This window comes from Fonsecaea erecta, assembly GCF_001651985.1.
Source record: "Fonsecaea erecta strain CBS 125763 chromosome Unknown Scaff14, whole genome shotgun sequence".
Lineage (NCBI taxonomy): Eukaryota > Fungi > Ascomycota > Eurotiomycetes > Chaetothyriales > Herpotrichiellaceae > Fonsecaea > Fonsecaea erecta.
In genome coordinates, this window is record NW_017387257.1 from 456,577 (window position 1) to 471,551 (window position 14,975).

Below are 14,975 nucleotides of genomic sequence, written 5' to 3' on the forward strand. Positions count from 1 at the left end.
TAGACAATAACTCACCGTACAATGGCCTTGGTACCTTTTGATCTGTTCAGTGTGTGCACAGATATGAGGCAAGTCGACAGTAAATCGGTGGCACCGCATATCCCGTCCTTCGCCGGCCTCAACAAGTGGATCCCAGTGGGTCTAGATGTCGAATAGGAACAGACACTCAATCCGCGCAGTATGATACCGGATGCTCAACCGCCATCCGCGACGAGGCTGAAAGGAAACCTCCCCTAAACCGGGCCCATAAAGCATATGATATCTGCGTCTGGTCCAGCCCCGGGCTCTCCGTCCCCTCGTCCTCTAAGGGTAGTCGTCGAGAAAGCACAGCAAGACGAAGACAGTACCCTGGATGCGACATACCTACTGTATACCTTATAGCAAAGCAAGGCAAGACCAGAAAAAGAAAAGCAAAAGAAAAAGAAATGGGCCCTGTCGAACTCGAACCTGAAAAACAACAACATCAACAACAACAACTCTCCATCCCCAAACGGCAGAAAGCCGTGGTCGTTGAAAATGCCGGACCCAACGCCACGATCTCCGTGCAGGAAACCGAAGTGCCCCTCTACGGCGACGACGAGGTGCTCATACGCCTGTGCTACAGCAGCATCTGCCATACGGACGTGGCATTCGCGTATGGCGAGTGGGGCCAGATGGGGTTCGGCATGACGGACGGGAACCGCACGCCCGGGCACGAAGGTGTCGGGCATGTCGTCGCCGTGGGCGCGAAGGTCGACGGTGAAAAGTTCAAAGTGGGTGATCGCGTGGGCACCAAGTGGTTGCGGAGGGTGTGTGGGACGTGCGAGTCGTGCCAGCGCGGCGACGAGCACCTCTGCGCCGAACGCACCATTTACGGCCATGCGTCGCCGGGGTCGCTGCAGCAGTACGTGGCGTCGCAGGCGGCCACGACGCCACGGATTCCCGACAGTCTGCCGCTGTCCAAAGTCGGGCCTTTGCTGTGCGCGGGCGTTACCATGTTCCGGGCGCTGAAGAAGGTCCAGGCGGCCTCGACGGGCGACTGGATCGCCATCGCCGGCGCGGGCGGCGGTCTGGGCCACTTGGGGGTGCAGTTCGCGCGCAAGATGGGGTTCCAGGTCGTGGGCATCGACTCCGGCGACAAGGAGGACTTCTGCCTGTTCATGGGGGCGCACCGCTTCGTCGACTTCCGCACGACACCCGACGTCCCGGCCGCGGTGCGCGCCGTCACCGGCGACAGCGGGGGCGCGCGAGGCGTGCTCGTGCCCACGGGCAGTCCGGCGTCGTACGAGCAGGCTTGCAAGATGCTGGCGCCCGCGGGCACGCTGGTCTGCATCGGCCTACCGGCCGGGGGGCCCTTCACGCTGCCGCTGCCGCTGCTCGACATCATCAACTCGGGGTACACCGTCACGGGGGTCAATGCGAGCCGGCTGCAGGACATTCAGGACACGTTGGACTTTGCGGCGCTGCATCAGATCCTGCCCATGACCGAGCGACTGCCGATGGGCGCGGCGGGGGAGGCGTTCGAGCGGTTGAAGGAGGCCAAGGTCAAAGGAAGGATTGTGCTGGATCTTCAATAGCGTACCGCGCATAGCTGGTGGGATAGCTGATAACAAGGACGCAAGAGAGAGAGAGAGAGAGAGAGAGAGAATTGAAGGGAACAGGACAGCTTCATGAAAATATACAGTACACCTCGTGGAAAGGGCGCTCAAGGGTGTGATAATATGATCGATGATAGCATTCGTCCCACAGAGTGGTTCTTCTTTCTTTCTAGCCCCTCCCCCCTTGATTTTCAATATAAGTGAGACTTTTCTTTCAATACATGACTTTACGTTTGATACACACCCAGGAGCCTGAGGCATGCTCACTTCGAACGTGGTCCGATTTGAGCAATCTTCGTCAAGCGTTAGGCACACCGGTCGCAGTGTCCTGGACCAGGTCCGTCCACACGTCCAAAAAGGCGTAGTCCTCGTCGATCAAGAACTGCCCAAAGTCCGTGTTTAGCGGCGTCGGGGTATTGCCGCCGCTGGTCGAGGGCGGATAGACGTTGGGCAACGAGTTGATCAGCGCCGTGACGTCGGCGGGCAGTTGTTGCGCCGACACGTGATTCCGGACTGGGGCGGCCCAAGACTATATTGGCTTCTTCCTTTCAAAGGGGGAGAGGTTGTGTATTTGTGAAAGGATAGAGGTCATGACAACAAGATGGTCTTTCTTACCCAGCAAGGTCGACACGAGGATGATCTTGGTCAGATACTTGGAACACCGCCGGACAAGGCGCGTATCCTTCCCGGTAATCTCCAGGGCCTCGAGACCGCTTTGGATGACGACCAGCAGCTCGCCCGCGGCCTTGGTACCGAGGTTCGCCTTGCCCAGGGTCTGCAGGCAGATAACCCCAAACAAGATCAAGGCCGAATTGAAGACTGGTCGCGCATCAGATTAGACCCTAATGGTCGAGAATTAGGCAGGCAAGCTTACCGTAATACACCGTATACCACCACGCAGGAAGCACATGAGGTTTGCGGGCGGTCGCCCGGATGATGGTGATGGTCTGGACACAAGCGTCTGCACACGCCTGGATCATGATCTCGCCGATGGGTAACGACCCGCCCAGGGGGAGGACCGACGCGCCGGATTTGGCGACCTGGTCGAGCGAGTGCTCCAGGACCTTGCGGAACAGCAGGGCCCGCACGTTGAGGTAGCGGAGCGTCATGGTATTTTGGACCTTCGGGTATGTCCAGCTCTCGGTGTCCATGCTCTGGATGAACTCGAGCGGCAGCAGCTCCGACCCGGGCGGAAGGTCCGCTTTCCACCTCTCCAAAGCGTGGTCGAGCTCGATAATCTTGCTGTACAGCTCGTCGGACCGCAGGTCGTGGGACGAAATAATCACGTTGTGATTGTAAATGTACCGGATGATGTCGCCTTGGATCTGGTAGAGCTTGCTAAATGTGGGCATGTTCAGTACGTCCTGTACCAACGGAGAAGAGACTGTCTCACATGCTGGGAATAAAGACGACACCTGCCGAAGGCCTCGAATTGGAGTTTGGGGAGATCTCCGACTGGGACGGGTCTTTGGGCAGTTGCTCAAGCTCCAGATCCAGGGGCATGTCAATGTGGATGAGCTCGTTGTTGATCAGGAGAGGCCTGCCGAAGGTGGTGCTGAAAATCCTGACCACGCTCAGTAAACAAGACTCAACGCGAAGATGTGAGAAACATACCGATCAAGGATGATGCACGTGTACCATATTCTGGTGCGGATTTCCCTTTCGAGAGCAGAGATCCGGGCATTGGGATCTTGTGTATGGACTCCCAGCTGGAATGCCGCTTGCACGAGCAGGCCGTGGAGCTTCCACGTCTGTGCGGACCGCGACGTGCCTTGCAGATATTGAGTCATGACTGTGAGCGCCTGCACTAATTTGCAACGATCAGTCCTGGTGGAGAGAGAGAAAGAGAGAGAGAAAGAGGCGAGGGATACTTACACGTTTCCAGGTTGGCCGTATTCGAGATCGTCCACGGTGACAAGCTCATGGCGCGCTGGAAGAAGACATCGGACTCAATTTCCCGCGCCTTTGGATGACGTCCACTGTCTCCGTCGAAACTTGTCGCCATGGCGAAGACGGCATTCAACAAGCACAGCCCGGACTTGCGCACGTTGCTGAAGTTGGTCAGCTCCAGTTCGTCCACCATGTCGGTCAAGCTGGTCTTGGAGATGTACGGGAAGAAGTGGCCGGTGTTGCGGAAGAAGATGTCGATGAGGCGCGAAACCTCTGCACGCGAGGGGAGTTTGTACGGGTTCACGGGACGGGGACCACCTCTGCTCTGCGCCGGGGGGGATGCCGGCCGTGACAGCGCACAGGCCAGGTCTCGCGTCGAGTCTCGGCCCTCAGGCATGGTCTTGATCCCCAGTGCCAGGACCTTGGCGATCTTGCTGAAGAAGGACGAGTTGGACGACGGCCCAAAAAACCCCGAGCTGGAGTCGTCGGAGAAGACGATGCTCCCCATCCCGTCGACGGTGTCTTCCTGCGCCATCGGCCACAGCTTCGACATGGGCTGGTCCCGCTGTATCGTCGTCGTGGTGGTCGTGGCCTGCTCTGGATGGAAGCGGACCGGGCTGGCAAAGGCTGGCACGGGGGTACTTTGTTGAGCTGATGCATCGACGACGGAAGGGCCGGCTGGTGGAAGGTGGGATCCAAACTGTGACATGGCCAGAGCCGCGTTGTTCATGTTGTTACTATTGTTACCGTTGTTATTCATCACCTGCTGGCTATTCACGATCCCCAGCAACAGATCCTCGAACTTCTGCAGCCTCCTCTCCATGGACTGCAAGTCGCGAGACTGGAATCGGGGCGTGGGCGCGGGTCCCCGGTAGACACACTCGAGGCCCAAGTCGCTGCAGGTCGAACATGTGGGGTGGACGCCATTGCAGCGGGACTTGCGATACCTGCACGAGTTGCAGGCCAGGGCCGTCCGCTGTCGTTTACTCGCGCGGCCCCCGTCGTCCTCGTCAAAGCTGCGTTGTTGTTGGCTGCTGCGACGGTGGTGGTCTGCTGGCCCCCGGTTATTGTTGTTATTGATGTTGTTGTCAGGGGCCGGCGAGTCTTCCCCAGACTCCTCGTGTGACCCGAACCTGAAGGCCATCTCTCTCCATGTGCAAAGACGAGGTGGATGGTGGCTCCAGCATCCGTCCGTCCGCCTTGCGCGATGAATCCTGCGGGAAAGGGCGAATCTGGGGAAGAACCAGGGGGAATAGTTCTGGGGAAGCGAAGCAATGAGGATTTGTCCGAGGAACCGGATGCACGAAGCTTGGGGGCTCCGGAACGTCGGAACGCCGGACCGTCGGATGAACAGCCCCGATCACCGAGGCACCTTGTGCTATGCTGTACTATGAGGTCTTACTTCTCAGGTACCCGAGACTGTCTAGTCACGAGTATGGCTTTTGTCAAGACTCTTTTATTGGTTCCTACTCTGTGTGGTACAATGTCTCAAGGGGCCAGTAACAGTCGTAGTCATCACAGCTTCACATGCACCGCTTTCCGCTGGGTCATCTCGACCATCTCCTCAAAGCAGTCCTCCCTCCCAATCCCGGACTGCTTGTATCCACCCCACGGCATGCCCAGGTAATGCGTGGCCGACGTGTTGACCCAGACGGTGGCGGCCTCGATCCGACGGACAGCCTTTTGGGCCGTCGACATGTTGGACGTAAACACCGCGCCGGTCAGCCCGTACTCGACCGAGTTGACGTCCTTGAACATCTGTTCTTCATCTGTCCATTTCAGGACCGACAGGACAGGTCCGAAGATTTCCTCGCGTGCGATCGTCATCGTTTGCTCCACGTCGGCGAAGATCGTCGGCAGCACGAAACAGCCTCCCTTGGTGTCTTCGGTGCTGGGTGGTTCTCCGCCGAGGACGAGTCGGGCGCCTTCTTTCTTCCCAATGTCGATGTACCGTAGTACCCTGTCTTGGGCAGCTTTGTTGACCATCGACCCCATCGTCGTCGCCTTGTCCAGAGGATTACCTGGCACATAAGTCTTTTCGAGCTTGGTCTTCGCCAGATCTAGGACCTTGTCGTGTATAGATTCATGTAGAAACACCCGCGACGTCGAGCCGCACGATTGCCCGCACCACGACCAGTTCATGCCGTCCACAATGCCATCGACAAGGCGATCAATGTCGGCGTCGGCATATCCGATGAGAGCATTCTTCCCGCCCAGCTCGAAGACGGACAGCTTGAGGGACTCGGCGGCGGCTTTCATGATCGCGCGGCCGGTCGGCAGACTTCCGATCAGGGTGATCTTTCTCACGATCGGATGCGTCGACAACGTTTTACCACAGTCGATGCCGCCCGAGAGGACGTTGAAGACACCAGGTGGGAAGATGTCGCCGAGTAACTCAAGAAGTCGGAGAGCAGATAGGGGCGCCTGTTCGGGCGTCTTGATGACCACCGTGTTCCCCATCGCCAGGGCCGGGCCCATCTTCGTCCCGGTGAACATCAGCGGATGATTTGATGCCACGAGTCTCGCGACCACGCCGATAGGTTCCCGCACGGTATAGTTGAAGGTGGCCTCGCCTAGATCATTCGTCTCGCCGGTGACGGCGGGGATCAGGCCGGCGTAGAAGTCGAGGTACTCGGCGGCGAAGTGCGCGTCGCCGGCCATGATGGTGATGGGGCTGCCGATGTTCGCGGCGTCGAGGAGGGCGAGTTCGACGGCATGTTCTCGAAACACCTGTGCCGCTCTCTTGAGCAGTTTGCCGCGCCGGAGAGGCGGTGTGGCCCGCCACGCAGGGAAGGCCGCCTGGGCGGCCTCTAACGCGGCCTCGGTGTCCTTGACGCCAGCATAGGCCACCTTGGTGATCACGGTACCCGTGCCCGGGTTGAACGTGTCGATGTAGTGGCCATCGATCGGCTCATGCCAGCCGCCGTTGTAGTACAGGCCGCGGTGCGTGGGCAGGCACTCCTCGATCGTGGGCAGTTTGTCTGGCAGCGGGAAATTCATCTTTGAGACAGACAACGGGCCAATGAGGACCAAGACTTGGGGAAGAGTAACAATGCCGATACTATCTTTTCCTCTCGGACGCGGGTTTCTATTGAGTAGTGCAATCAAGATGGTGCATTGGGTTATAACCAGAGCCCATGTCCGGAAGCATTTCTTGCGTTCGACAGGCCTGCTCTTCCGACATACCCGGTCCGGCAATGCTCCCTTTCCACCGCGGAAAGGCTGTTCATGCGGTGTTTATGGCCGTTGCCACATGGTAAAGCCAATCCCGCTACAGCGTCTCGGAACCTGGGCTTAGATGCACATTATGACAACAAGGTGGAAGGTCGACATGCTGAATGAGAGAGTGAAGCACCCAACGCGGCACGAGGACGACCGTTGCACGACGAAGCGTTTTGCAACATCTAGGAGAGCGGTCCAGGCAGTAACATCGGGTTAGAAAACTATTTCTCGTGAAACCCTTTGCACTCAAGCCCTTACAGCATCGTGCAAGCCTTTCTCAGTCTGGATATACGAGGATTCTTTCCGCTCTTTGTGATATGGCTTCTCCAATCATCTCCACCGAGCAATCTCGGTATATTCAATATATATGAAATCCTATCCATAGATAGATCATAGACCCCATTCCTTGCTCTGATATCAAGCAGAACCACTCTGGCACCCCTCAAGCTTGTAAACCTGTACAGGCAGCACATTGTAATGCTTGACTAATACTGGCTTCTCGATTAAGCATCGGCGCTTGCACTTCGGTGAACACGCGTCAGCTTGACGTTCAATGGGCCTTTGTCCCAGAACGAGAAAATGTGCTGCTCATTCCACGTTTCACTCTCCGGCATCAGCTCCATGTCAAAGTTCCACAGCATGCGCGCGAGGATCAATCGCATCTCTACGTAGGCGAGACTAGATCAATTGTCAGCTGGGACCTCCAATACAACCATTGTCACAGCCACTGCACCTTTTGCCCAAGCAGTTGCGAGGTCCAAACTGAAACGGCTGTAACACCTCTTTTACATCGTTGCTGAAGCGTGCATCGTTGAGCCAACGCTCTGGGTGGAAGTCGTCCGGGCTCGCGAAGTTGCGGCGCGAGTGATAAGACGCGTAATGGGGCACGGACACCACGGTCTGCACGATGTCAGTGTCGGGGAATTTGTGGGATTGCCTATCTACACTTACCCCTTCTGGTATCCAGTAGCCATCCACGACCGAGCCTCCACTGGGTGAGACACGGCCCAAACCTCCCGGTGACGGCGGATAGATGCGAAGACCTTCGTTGAGAACGGCAAGGAGATATTTTGCGTTAGTGACAGTTACCGAGGTGATGTCCTCTTCTTTGGCGAAAGTGGATCGGATCTCCTGCACCAATTTCTCATAGATGTGAGGATTCCGGAGAAGCCAATACGACGTGCCACTCAGCAGCGTCGCCGTGGTCTCGCTCCCCGCCAAGATCAGAATGTTGGAATTCTCACCAATCTCGTCCTTGGTCATGCCCTTTTCGTCATTGTGCCGCAGAATGTAGGACATAAAATCTTCACGGTCGGTCCGGCCGCTCTCCAGCCTCTTCTTGGCCTTCTCGAAACTCAACTTGAGGTGATCCATCTGGCCCTTGACGAGTGCTTGGGGAATAAAGCGTCGGAGAATGGGCGCGGCGATCGGCAGACGCTTCATGGCCTGGTTAAAAACTGCCAGGCGAAAGCCGTCAAAGATGGTCGCGACCCAGGGGTGATAGACGCCGGCGGCAAGACATCCAAACGGCTCCCCAAAGCAGAGGTCTCCAATGATGTCGAATGTGGTGAAATTGTACCATTGCACCAAATTCACCACGTTGCCGGCCTCGGCCTGGGCGGTTAGTTTTTGGATCAGCAGGTCAAGGTAGCCGTTCAAGATGTCCTCTTGGCCGCGGAGGGCCTTTTCCGAGAAGGCGTGGGAGAGGAGACGTCGTTGCCGACTGTGGGCTGCATCATCGGCCAACAGGATGTTGTCGGCGGGCGTCAGAGCACTTCGGTACAGACGCTTGTCCTTTTGGAACGAGAGCTGGCCGGCCTTCTTGTGGCCGTAGATGGTCTGCCACGCGGTCGGTGTGGTAAACGAGACATCGCTTGGCGTGAAGCGAACCACAGGGCCGTAGACGTCGTGGAGCTCTTTCAAAACGAAAGGCCACCGTCCCCGAAGAAGCCAGTAGAGGTACGGGAGGTTGGTGGCACCATAGAGCCTCGGCCCCGGGACCTTGGCCAGGGGGTGGACAAATGCATTGTAGATGCCGTATGCGACAAGTGCAAAGAGTACCTACAGGAATTCTGTTAGTCCAGTTGTGTAATCAAAACTGGTCGCTGCTGTGCACAATCTCCTCAAATGCCCCCACATGAAGTTGACTCTTACCGAGGATACGATCAGTGCAGTCAGCCCGAGTGCACTGTTAAGCACAGGGAGCGGAAAGCTTGAATTTACGTTGAGAACAGCCATGGTTCCTGCTGGACGATATGATCAAGTCTTGAAGGAGTTGAGTGACAGCCTTGGAGAGGATATATATTGGCACTAAACAGTCCATACAACTTGAGGAGCTTTCCTCCTCCGCATGGAGCTCCCCCGTCCTCTTGCATTTCTCCAACATGCTCCTCTCTCTTCGACCCTTGCTGTCAAATTTGTGGGGAGCCGAGAAAGGTTGTCGGCTCATGAGGATAGCAGCCGTCGGTATCGCCGCGCAAGCGGAACACGACCCGAGATACGAATGGGCAGAAGGGCCCACACCGCGAGTTGAGCCAAGGCAGGCGACGGGAAGACTATCACTTGGCATTTCTGTGGATTCAACCGTCGTGGGTTTTGCTTTCTCTCTCAAGGGCAAAGAGCTTCAGGTATGTTTGTGCAGTGAGTATTATGTGAAAGAGGTTGAACGCCAGACAACGAAGAAGTTCAGGGGGTGCCAAGACATGTAATGACGGCAAGGCTGCATCCCTGGGCGACAGCCTTGCCCCCTTTAATGCTAGCCTGACCAGGCCGGTACATATGGTATGCGGAAGAGATCATGCTTCTACGAATTACAAGAGGGCCAGCATGATTGGAATACTTCTGCTGTTGACAGCTGCAATGGATTCAACACACTATCTACACCTAACAACTTCCCTCCGCACCACCTTACACGAAGTGCAGCACTCCCCGCCTTCTCTCCGATGCCTGTGTAGAGGAGTAACTTTTCACATGGACCTCCGAACCAGTAGCATACGAACTATCCGGATTTTTGACACCGGCCGCAGCTCATTTGCTTATCTGCAGGTGGCGCACAGGACCAGCCCAGGCCCGAAGCCTGGCGCCAAATAGCTGGATGCAGATGACAATAGCGTAGGCCACGACGACCACAACGGCCTGAAGCCCAAACGCCGTGGCATACCCTTGCTTGGCCGTCCATTCTTCGATAAAGTAGGGGACGGAAAATCCCGCCCCCACACGAGCCATGTTGATCAAGGCCGACACCTCGCCCGAGGCGGACGGATAGCAGTCCAGGGCAAACGCAATGGTGGCCACCGAGGTCACCAGTACCCCGAAGACGTCCATCCCCCAGCCAAACACCAGAGCCGCCACGCTGAGTTGATGCTGGAATGTCTCGCCCACAATAACCAAGCCAGGAACGATCACGGCCAGGCCGATGTAGGTCGTCCACAGCCGCACCTCGGGGACAAAATGCCCTCCATGGCGCCGGGCATAGAACTTGACGATAAAATCGTTGAAAAAATGGCCAAAGAGTTCGCCCAGGAGGACACCGACGATTGGCGCGAAGAACACACATCCGACCGATATCGACGAGAGGCCGTAGCCGCCTGCAGCCTTTGGAGTGGCCAGTAGGACAGCCGAGGAGAGGAAGAGCCCAATCATCCACATAAAGACTGCTGCATAGAAGAGCATGGTGAGGGCAATGACAGGCTTCAAAAAGACCGTCACGAGGCGAACGTATGAGCTCAGGACGGTGGCAAAGTAGCCGGAGTGATGCTGGATCTGCCAAATGCCCGTGACGCGCAGGAGGCGATTGATGTGTCCCTTGCCACGAGGAGGCTGTCGCTCCCGGGGAACGGTGCGATTGTAATAGGTCTCGTCGCCAAAGAGGAGGATCAGGCTGATCAAGAACCCTGACCAAGCGAGCGTCACCCAGAAAATGATGTGCCAATTGGCCGTTTTGCCGATGATAAAGTTGGCCAAGAGCGGAGAGAGGAACGGTGAGCAGATGTAGATGGCGTACCAGATGCCGATCTTCCGTGCGTGTTCGTGGTAGAAGAAGCAGTCCTCGACAAAGGCCAGGCCGATGGTCTGTCCGGTGCTCTGCGTCACGGCCTGGAGAGTCCTCATCCCATAGTGGACGGCAAAGTTTGGTGCCAGGACCGCCCCCAGAGTGAAGAAGAAACCCAAAAAGCTAGACCAGAAGAGCACAGGGATTCTGCCCCAAGAGTTTAGGAGGGGCATCCAGAGAATGCCAGAGACACCACACATGACGGCGGCAAGACTGTTGGGACGATTGACCTCGGCGGGTGGAAGCCCCCACTGCGCACCTTGCAGGAAGATCAGAGGCACGCCGGCGCCGGCGCCAAAGTCACCGGCAAAGGAACCAAAGGCCACGAGGATCAAAGCCATGTGCTTTTTGAAAGAGCTCCAGTTCAGTGGATCCTCGGGGTCATCCGTGGGCTGCGGGATCAAGATGGTCTGGGGGACGTCAGTGACTTGCTGCAGCACACATAGGCACCGGGAGTTCACCCCGTACCCGACCGTCTTTGGCGAGTTTGAGATCTGAACTGCCCTTGCCCTCGGAGTCGACGGTCAAGAGAACTTCGCCGTTGTGTGGTTCAATCTGCTCGAGGTCAGCGTCCCACGGCTCTTCTGGTAATGATACGGCAGGATACATACTTCGTCGACATCATATACAATGTTCTCACGCTCCTGCACCTTCCCATCGGGGACTTCTTTGTCCGACATGGCTGCTCGGTAGCTGAATGAAATGGCAATGACAGAATCAAGGCAGGCTTCGAGGATGGAGACACAGTAGTCCACGGACAGCGAGGACTCAAAGATGAAGAGGATGGGTAGGAAAGGTTCTCGCGAGAAGCCCGCGCCGGCAGGGGGCTTCAGCCCGCATTTAATAGCTTTTTTTCCAACCACGTTATCTGTCATTCACTCTCGCCTGTGAGCCGAGACCGACCATGGGTGGGCTAGAACCCCGTACTACTACTCCAGATTCAACGGGGTTCTGTTTCCGGAGGCAGTGAGGCAGCCCCGCAACAACCGTGGCCACCGCCCATTCACCGAACAGCCGGGGTTCCTGTAAGGATAACTGCAACCAGTTTCTGTCCAGTGGAGGCGCTGAATCTCTGTGGTGGGTATCAGGCCACTAAGAGATATCTAGGGCGTCTACCAGCAGAGGCCGCGGGTATAGAAAAACTCTATTCGCCGGATGTGGTTCTATACGCCCGCGGAGCCGGTCGGGTTTTCCGCTCGAAGAAAGATACTTTCTTTGGCTGGACCTTTCGTCGTCCTGGTCGTCGACGAAGGCAGTCGTTCAACCACTCAAAGCCCACGCTCCCAAGCAGCACTTTTGAGAGCTAAGAAACCCGCTCAGGTCACTCACGTACACCCATTGACTTGTATGTATGAACCATGCTGTCGCTGCCATCGAACCACACCACAAACCCCGTCGAGGTCCATGCTCTGGCCACCGGTGAACTCAACCACCCTGATCGGTGGCTTTTCGAAGATGGCGACGAAGACGTGATGGGCGCCCGACACCCCTATCCCGACTTCAGTTTCTTGATACGGCATTCTTCGGGAAAGAATGTTCTGTTCGACCTGGGTCTGACCAAGGCACGTTCTCACTTCTGTTGAATGCATTCATCGACCGGTTCGCTGACCCATGGAAAGGATTTTGATCAAGTGCCCGAGTTGATCCGAAGCCTGTTTCATGTCATACAGCCGTCTGTGGCGGAAGACCCTGTCGACATCTTGTCGCGGGGCCCGGTATCACCGTCGAGCATCGACGCCGTGGTCTTCAGCCACGTCCACTTTGACCACATTGGCGACCCGACCAAGTTCCCGCAGGCCGAGATGATTGTCGGGCCCGGCGCCACAGCGGCCAACGGTGAAGGGTGGCCGGTGAACCCCAAATCCCCGTTTTCCAGTTTCGTGGTGCAACACCCCAAACTCCGGGAGTTGAGCTTCGACAAGGAAACGTGGGCCCCGCTTGGCCCATTCGATCGCGCATACGACTTCTTTGGGGACGGCAGCTTCTACCTGATCGACACACCGGGCCACATGCCGGGCCACCTGGGCGGCCTGGCGCTGACGGGGCCCGACGAATGGGTCTTCATGGGAGGCGACTGCTGCCACCACCGCTCCATCCTAGTGGGCAGCCGTCCGATGAGTGTGACGTCGGGACCGATGGGGCGGTGCTTCCACAGTGACCCGAAGGTCGCGGGTGAGACGTTGGAGAAGATCCGCCAGGTCGAGAAGTCGGACAGTGTCTTTGTCGCTCTGGCGCACGATTCGTTCTTGGTCGGCACCATGCCGCAGTATCCCCAGAGCTTGAACGGGTGGTCTCAGAGCGGATGGAGTAAGGATCTCCAGGGTGTCCTGAGTCGACATTACAAATCTTAAATCAAACGATGCTTTGATTCGTAATCTAAGGTTTCCCTTCTCTTCCCTAACGAGCTCAGCTGTGAGGTTGAGGCATCACATCGAGTTGGAGGGATTTTCCGAAACTAGAATAGCTCAATATGTCGATCCACGGCTTCAAGCCGGCGAAAATGGAGAATTGGTAAACACCCCCCACGGGGCTCCCGTATTTCTCCAGCAGGTCGGCTTTCCGGTAGAGTTGAGTCTTCTTGAGCATGGCACACCCTCGGGCAGATGTCGGGGAAAGAGCCTGAAGTGTAGAGTACTTGCCCGGCGGATGATACCACATCCCGGTAGACAACCGACGACAGAGCGCGTATAGAGCCCGGTGTGCCGCTCATGGTGCGTTCTCGGGGAACTGAATCTCGCTCCACAACTGGAGCTGGTTGACTGCCTGCCGGTGTCACCGTCGGTGCTGGATTTGATCGATAGCTTCCTTGGGGCCAAAAGCCAGGGGCCCGGAATCCGTCCCAAAGCCGCGGATATGCTGGGCAGATCCGGAGGCAAGCAACAATGTGCTCGGGGATGCCGTTCACCGCCCGTATCTGTTTCCGGAAGACAGCCTGATATGGAGATATGCGGCAGGGGATCTCGACCAAGGGAACGGCCGGGCGATCCTGAGACACGCCCGCGGGCCGGCGCCTTGACTGAATGAGGAATCCCAAATCTCACTGGTAGCAGACCGAGGGTTGTGATGATCTGTGTTCAACAGTCTAGAGAAGTCAAGGTTCGCTCACTCGAGACTCTGGACGATTAGTACGCTCCAGTCTTGAACGTGTGGTTTCTGTTTCAAGATCCTCACGACCACCACCTAGCTGTACAGCAAGCATGACGACCATCCTCGGCCACAAGATCAATGCGGTCGGCTTTGGCCTCATGGGCTTGACCCGGCCAGAAGCCCCGATACCTCAGGACGACGCCTTTGCCGCCATGGACGCCGCGTTCGCGCACGGCGCCAACTACTGGAACGGCGGCGAGTTCTACGGCACGCCGGAGTACAACAGCCTGCACCTCCTCAATGCGTATTTCACCAAGTACCCCGAGAAGGCGTCGCAGATCGTGCTCGCCGTCAAGGGCGGCCGCGTGCCGGGCACGTTGATCTTCGACGGCAGCGAAGCCGGAGTCCGCCGGTCGGTCGACGAGTGCGTCCGCGTGCTGGACGGCAAGAAAGACCTCGACATCTTCGAATGTGCCCGGGTCGATCCAAACACACCCATTGAAGAGACGATACGGGTGCTGGGGCTTTTGGTGAAAGAGGGCAAAATCAAGGGCATCGGTCTGAGCGAAGTCAAGGAGGAGACCATCCGCCGCGCGGCCAAGGTCCACCCCATCACGCAGGTCGAGGTCGAGCTGTCGCTGTGGTCACGCGACATCCTGTACAACGGGGTCGCCAAAACATGCGCCGAACTCGACATCCCCATCATCGCCTACGCGCCGTTGAGTCGGGGCGGCCTCACCACGCAGGTGCTGGGGGACACCAGAGATCTGCCGGCGCATCTCGCGAGATATCCCAGATTCCGAGGAGACGCCCTGGCAGCCAACAGGGAGATGACCAAGGAGGTGCACGAGATGGCCAAGAAGAAGGGCTGCACGGTGCCACAGATCGCCATCGGCTGGGTGCGCGCCCAGAGTGGCCGGAATGGCAACGGCGTCATCATCCCCATCCCCGGAGCGGAGAGGCCCGAGTGGGTGACCGAGAATTGTACAGAGATCGAGCTGACCGAGGAGGATTTGCAGAAGCTGGACCAGGTCTTGGAGCGGATTCCCATCCAGGGTGGAAGATATGCTGAGGCCGAGGCCAGGTTGAGCGAAGGGTGAGTTTGACGGCACGCTGGTAGACACACCTAAGGTGGAGGAGGGTATTAT

At 57.3% G+C, this 14,975-nt stretch overlaps 7 protein-coding genes across 7 annotated transcripts; 3 read left to right on the plus strand and 4 right to left on the minus strand.

Annotated features, from left to right (window-relative positions):
* Positions 1 to 425: 425 nt before the first annotated feature.
* Positions 426 to 1,556, plus strand: AYL99_11483 (hypothetical protein; the record flags this gene model as incomplete). The annotated part of the gene is made up of 1 exon (XM_018842989.1): positions 426 to 1,556. One exon carries the CDS (start codon positions 426 to 428, stop codon positions 1,554 to 1,556), a length of 1,131 nt encoding a protein of 376 aa, XP_018687749.1.
* Positions 1,557 to 1,875: 319 nt separating this feature from the next.
* Positions 1,876 to 4,611, minus strand: AYL99_11484 (hypothetical protein; the record flags this gene model as incomplete). The annotated part of the gene is made up of 6 exons (XM_018842990.1): positions 1,876 to 2,090; positions 2,193 to 2,396; positions 2,452 to 2,915; positions 2,971 to 3,141; positions 3,192 to 3,384; positions 3,453 to 4,611. The coding sequence occupies 6 exons, from the start codon at positions 4,609 to 4,611 to the stop codon at positions 1,876 to 1,878; spliced, it is 2,406 nt and encodes an 801-aa protein (XP_018687750.1).
* A 371-nt stretch (positions 4,612 to 4,982) lies between these two features.
* On the minus strand, positions 4,983 to 6,467 carry AYL99_11485 (hypothetical protein; the record flags this gene model as incomplete). Its single annotated transcript, XM_018842991.1, has 1 exon — positions 4,983 to 6,467. The coding sequence occupies one exon, from the start codon at positions 6,465 to 6,467 to the stop codon at positions 4,983 to 4,985; it is 1,485 nt and encodes a 494-aa protein (XP_018687751.1).
* Positions 6,468 to 7,192: 725 nt separating this feature from the next.
* On the minus strand, positions 7,193 to 8,927 carry AYL99_11486 (hypothetical protein; the record flags this gene model as incomplete). The annotated part of the gene is made up of 4 exons (XM_018842992.1): positions 7,193 to 7,367; positions 7,423 to 7,589; positions 7,641 to 8,750; positions 8,844 to 8,927. The coding sequence occupies 4 exons, from the start codon at positions 8,925 to 8,927 to the stop codon at positions 7,193 to 7,195; spliced, it is 1,536 nt and encodes a 511-aa protein (XP_018687752.1).
* Positions 8,928 to 9,716: 789 nt separating this feature from the next.
* Positions 9,717 to 11,420, minus strand: AYL99_11487 (hypothetical protein; the record flags this gene model as incomplete). Its single annotated transcript, XM_018842993.1, has 3 exons — positions 9,717 to 11,150; positions 11,209 to 11,295; positions 11,352 to 11,420. 3 exons carry the CDS (start codon positions 11,418 to 11,420, stop codon positions 9,717 to 9,719), a joined length of 1,590 nt encoding a protein of 529 aa, XP_018687753.1.
* Positions 11,421 to 12,098: 678 nt separating this feature from the next.
* Positions 12,099 to 13,091, plus strand: AYL99_11488 (hypothetical protein; the record flags this gene model as incomplete). The annotated part of the gene is made up of 2 exons (XM_018842994.1): positions 12,099 to 12,275; positions 12,360 to 13,091. The coding sequence occupies 2 exons, from the start codon at positions 12,099 to 12,101 to the stop codon at positions 13,089 to 13,091; spliced, it is 909 nt and encodes a 302-aa protein (XP_018687754.1).
* An 846-nt stretch (positions 13,092 to 13,937) lies between these two features.
* On the plus strand, positions 13,938 to 14,927 carry AYL99_11489 (hypothetical protein; the record flags this gene model as incomplete). The annotated part of the gene is made up of 1 exon (XM_018842995.1): positions 13,938 to 14,927. One exon carries the CDS (start codon positions 13,938 to 13,940, stop codon positions 14,925 to 14,927), a length of 990 nt encoding a protein of 329 aa, XP_018687755.1.
* Between the last annotated feature and the right edge of the window lie 48 nt (positions 14,928 to 14,975).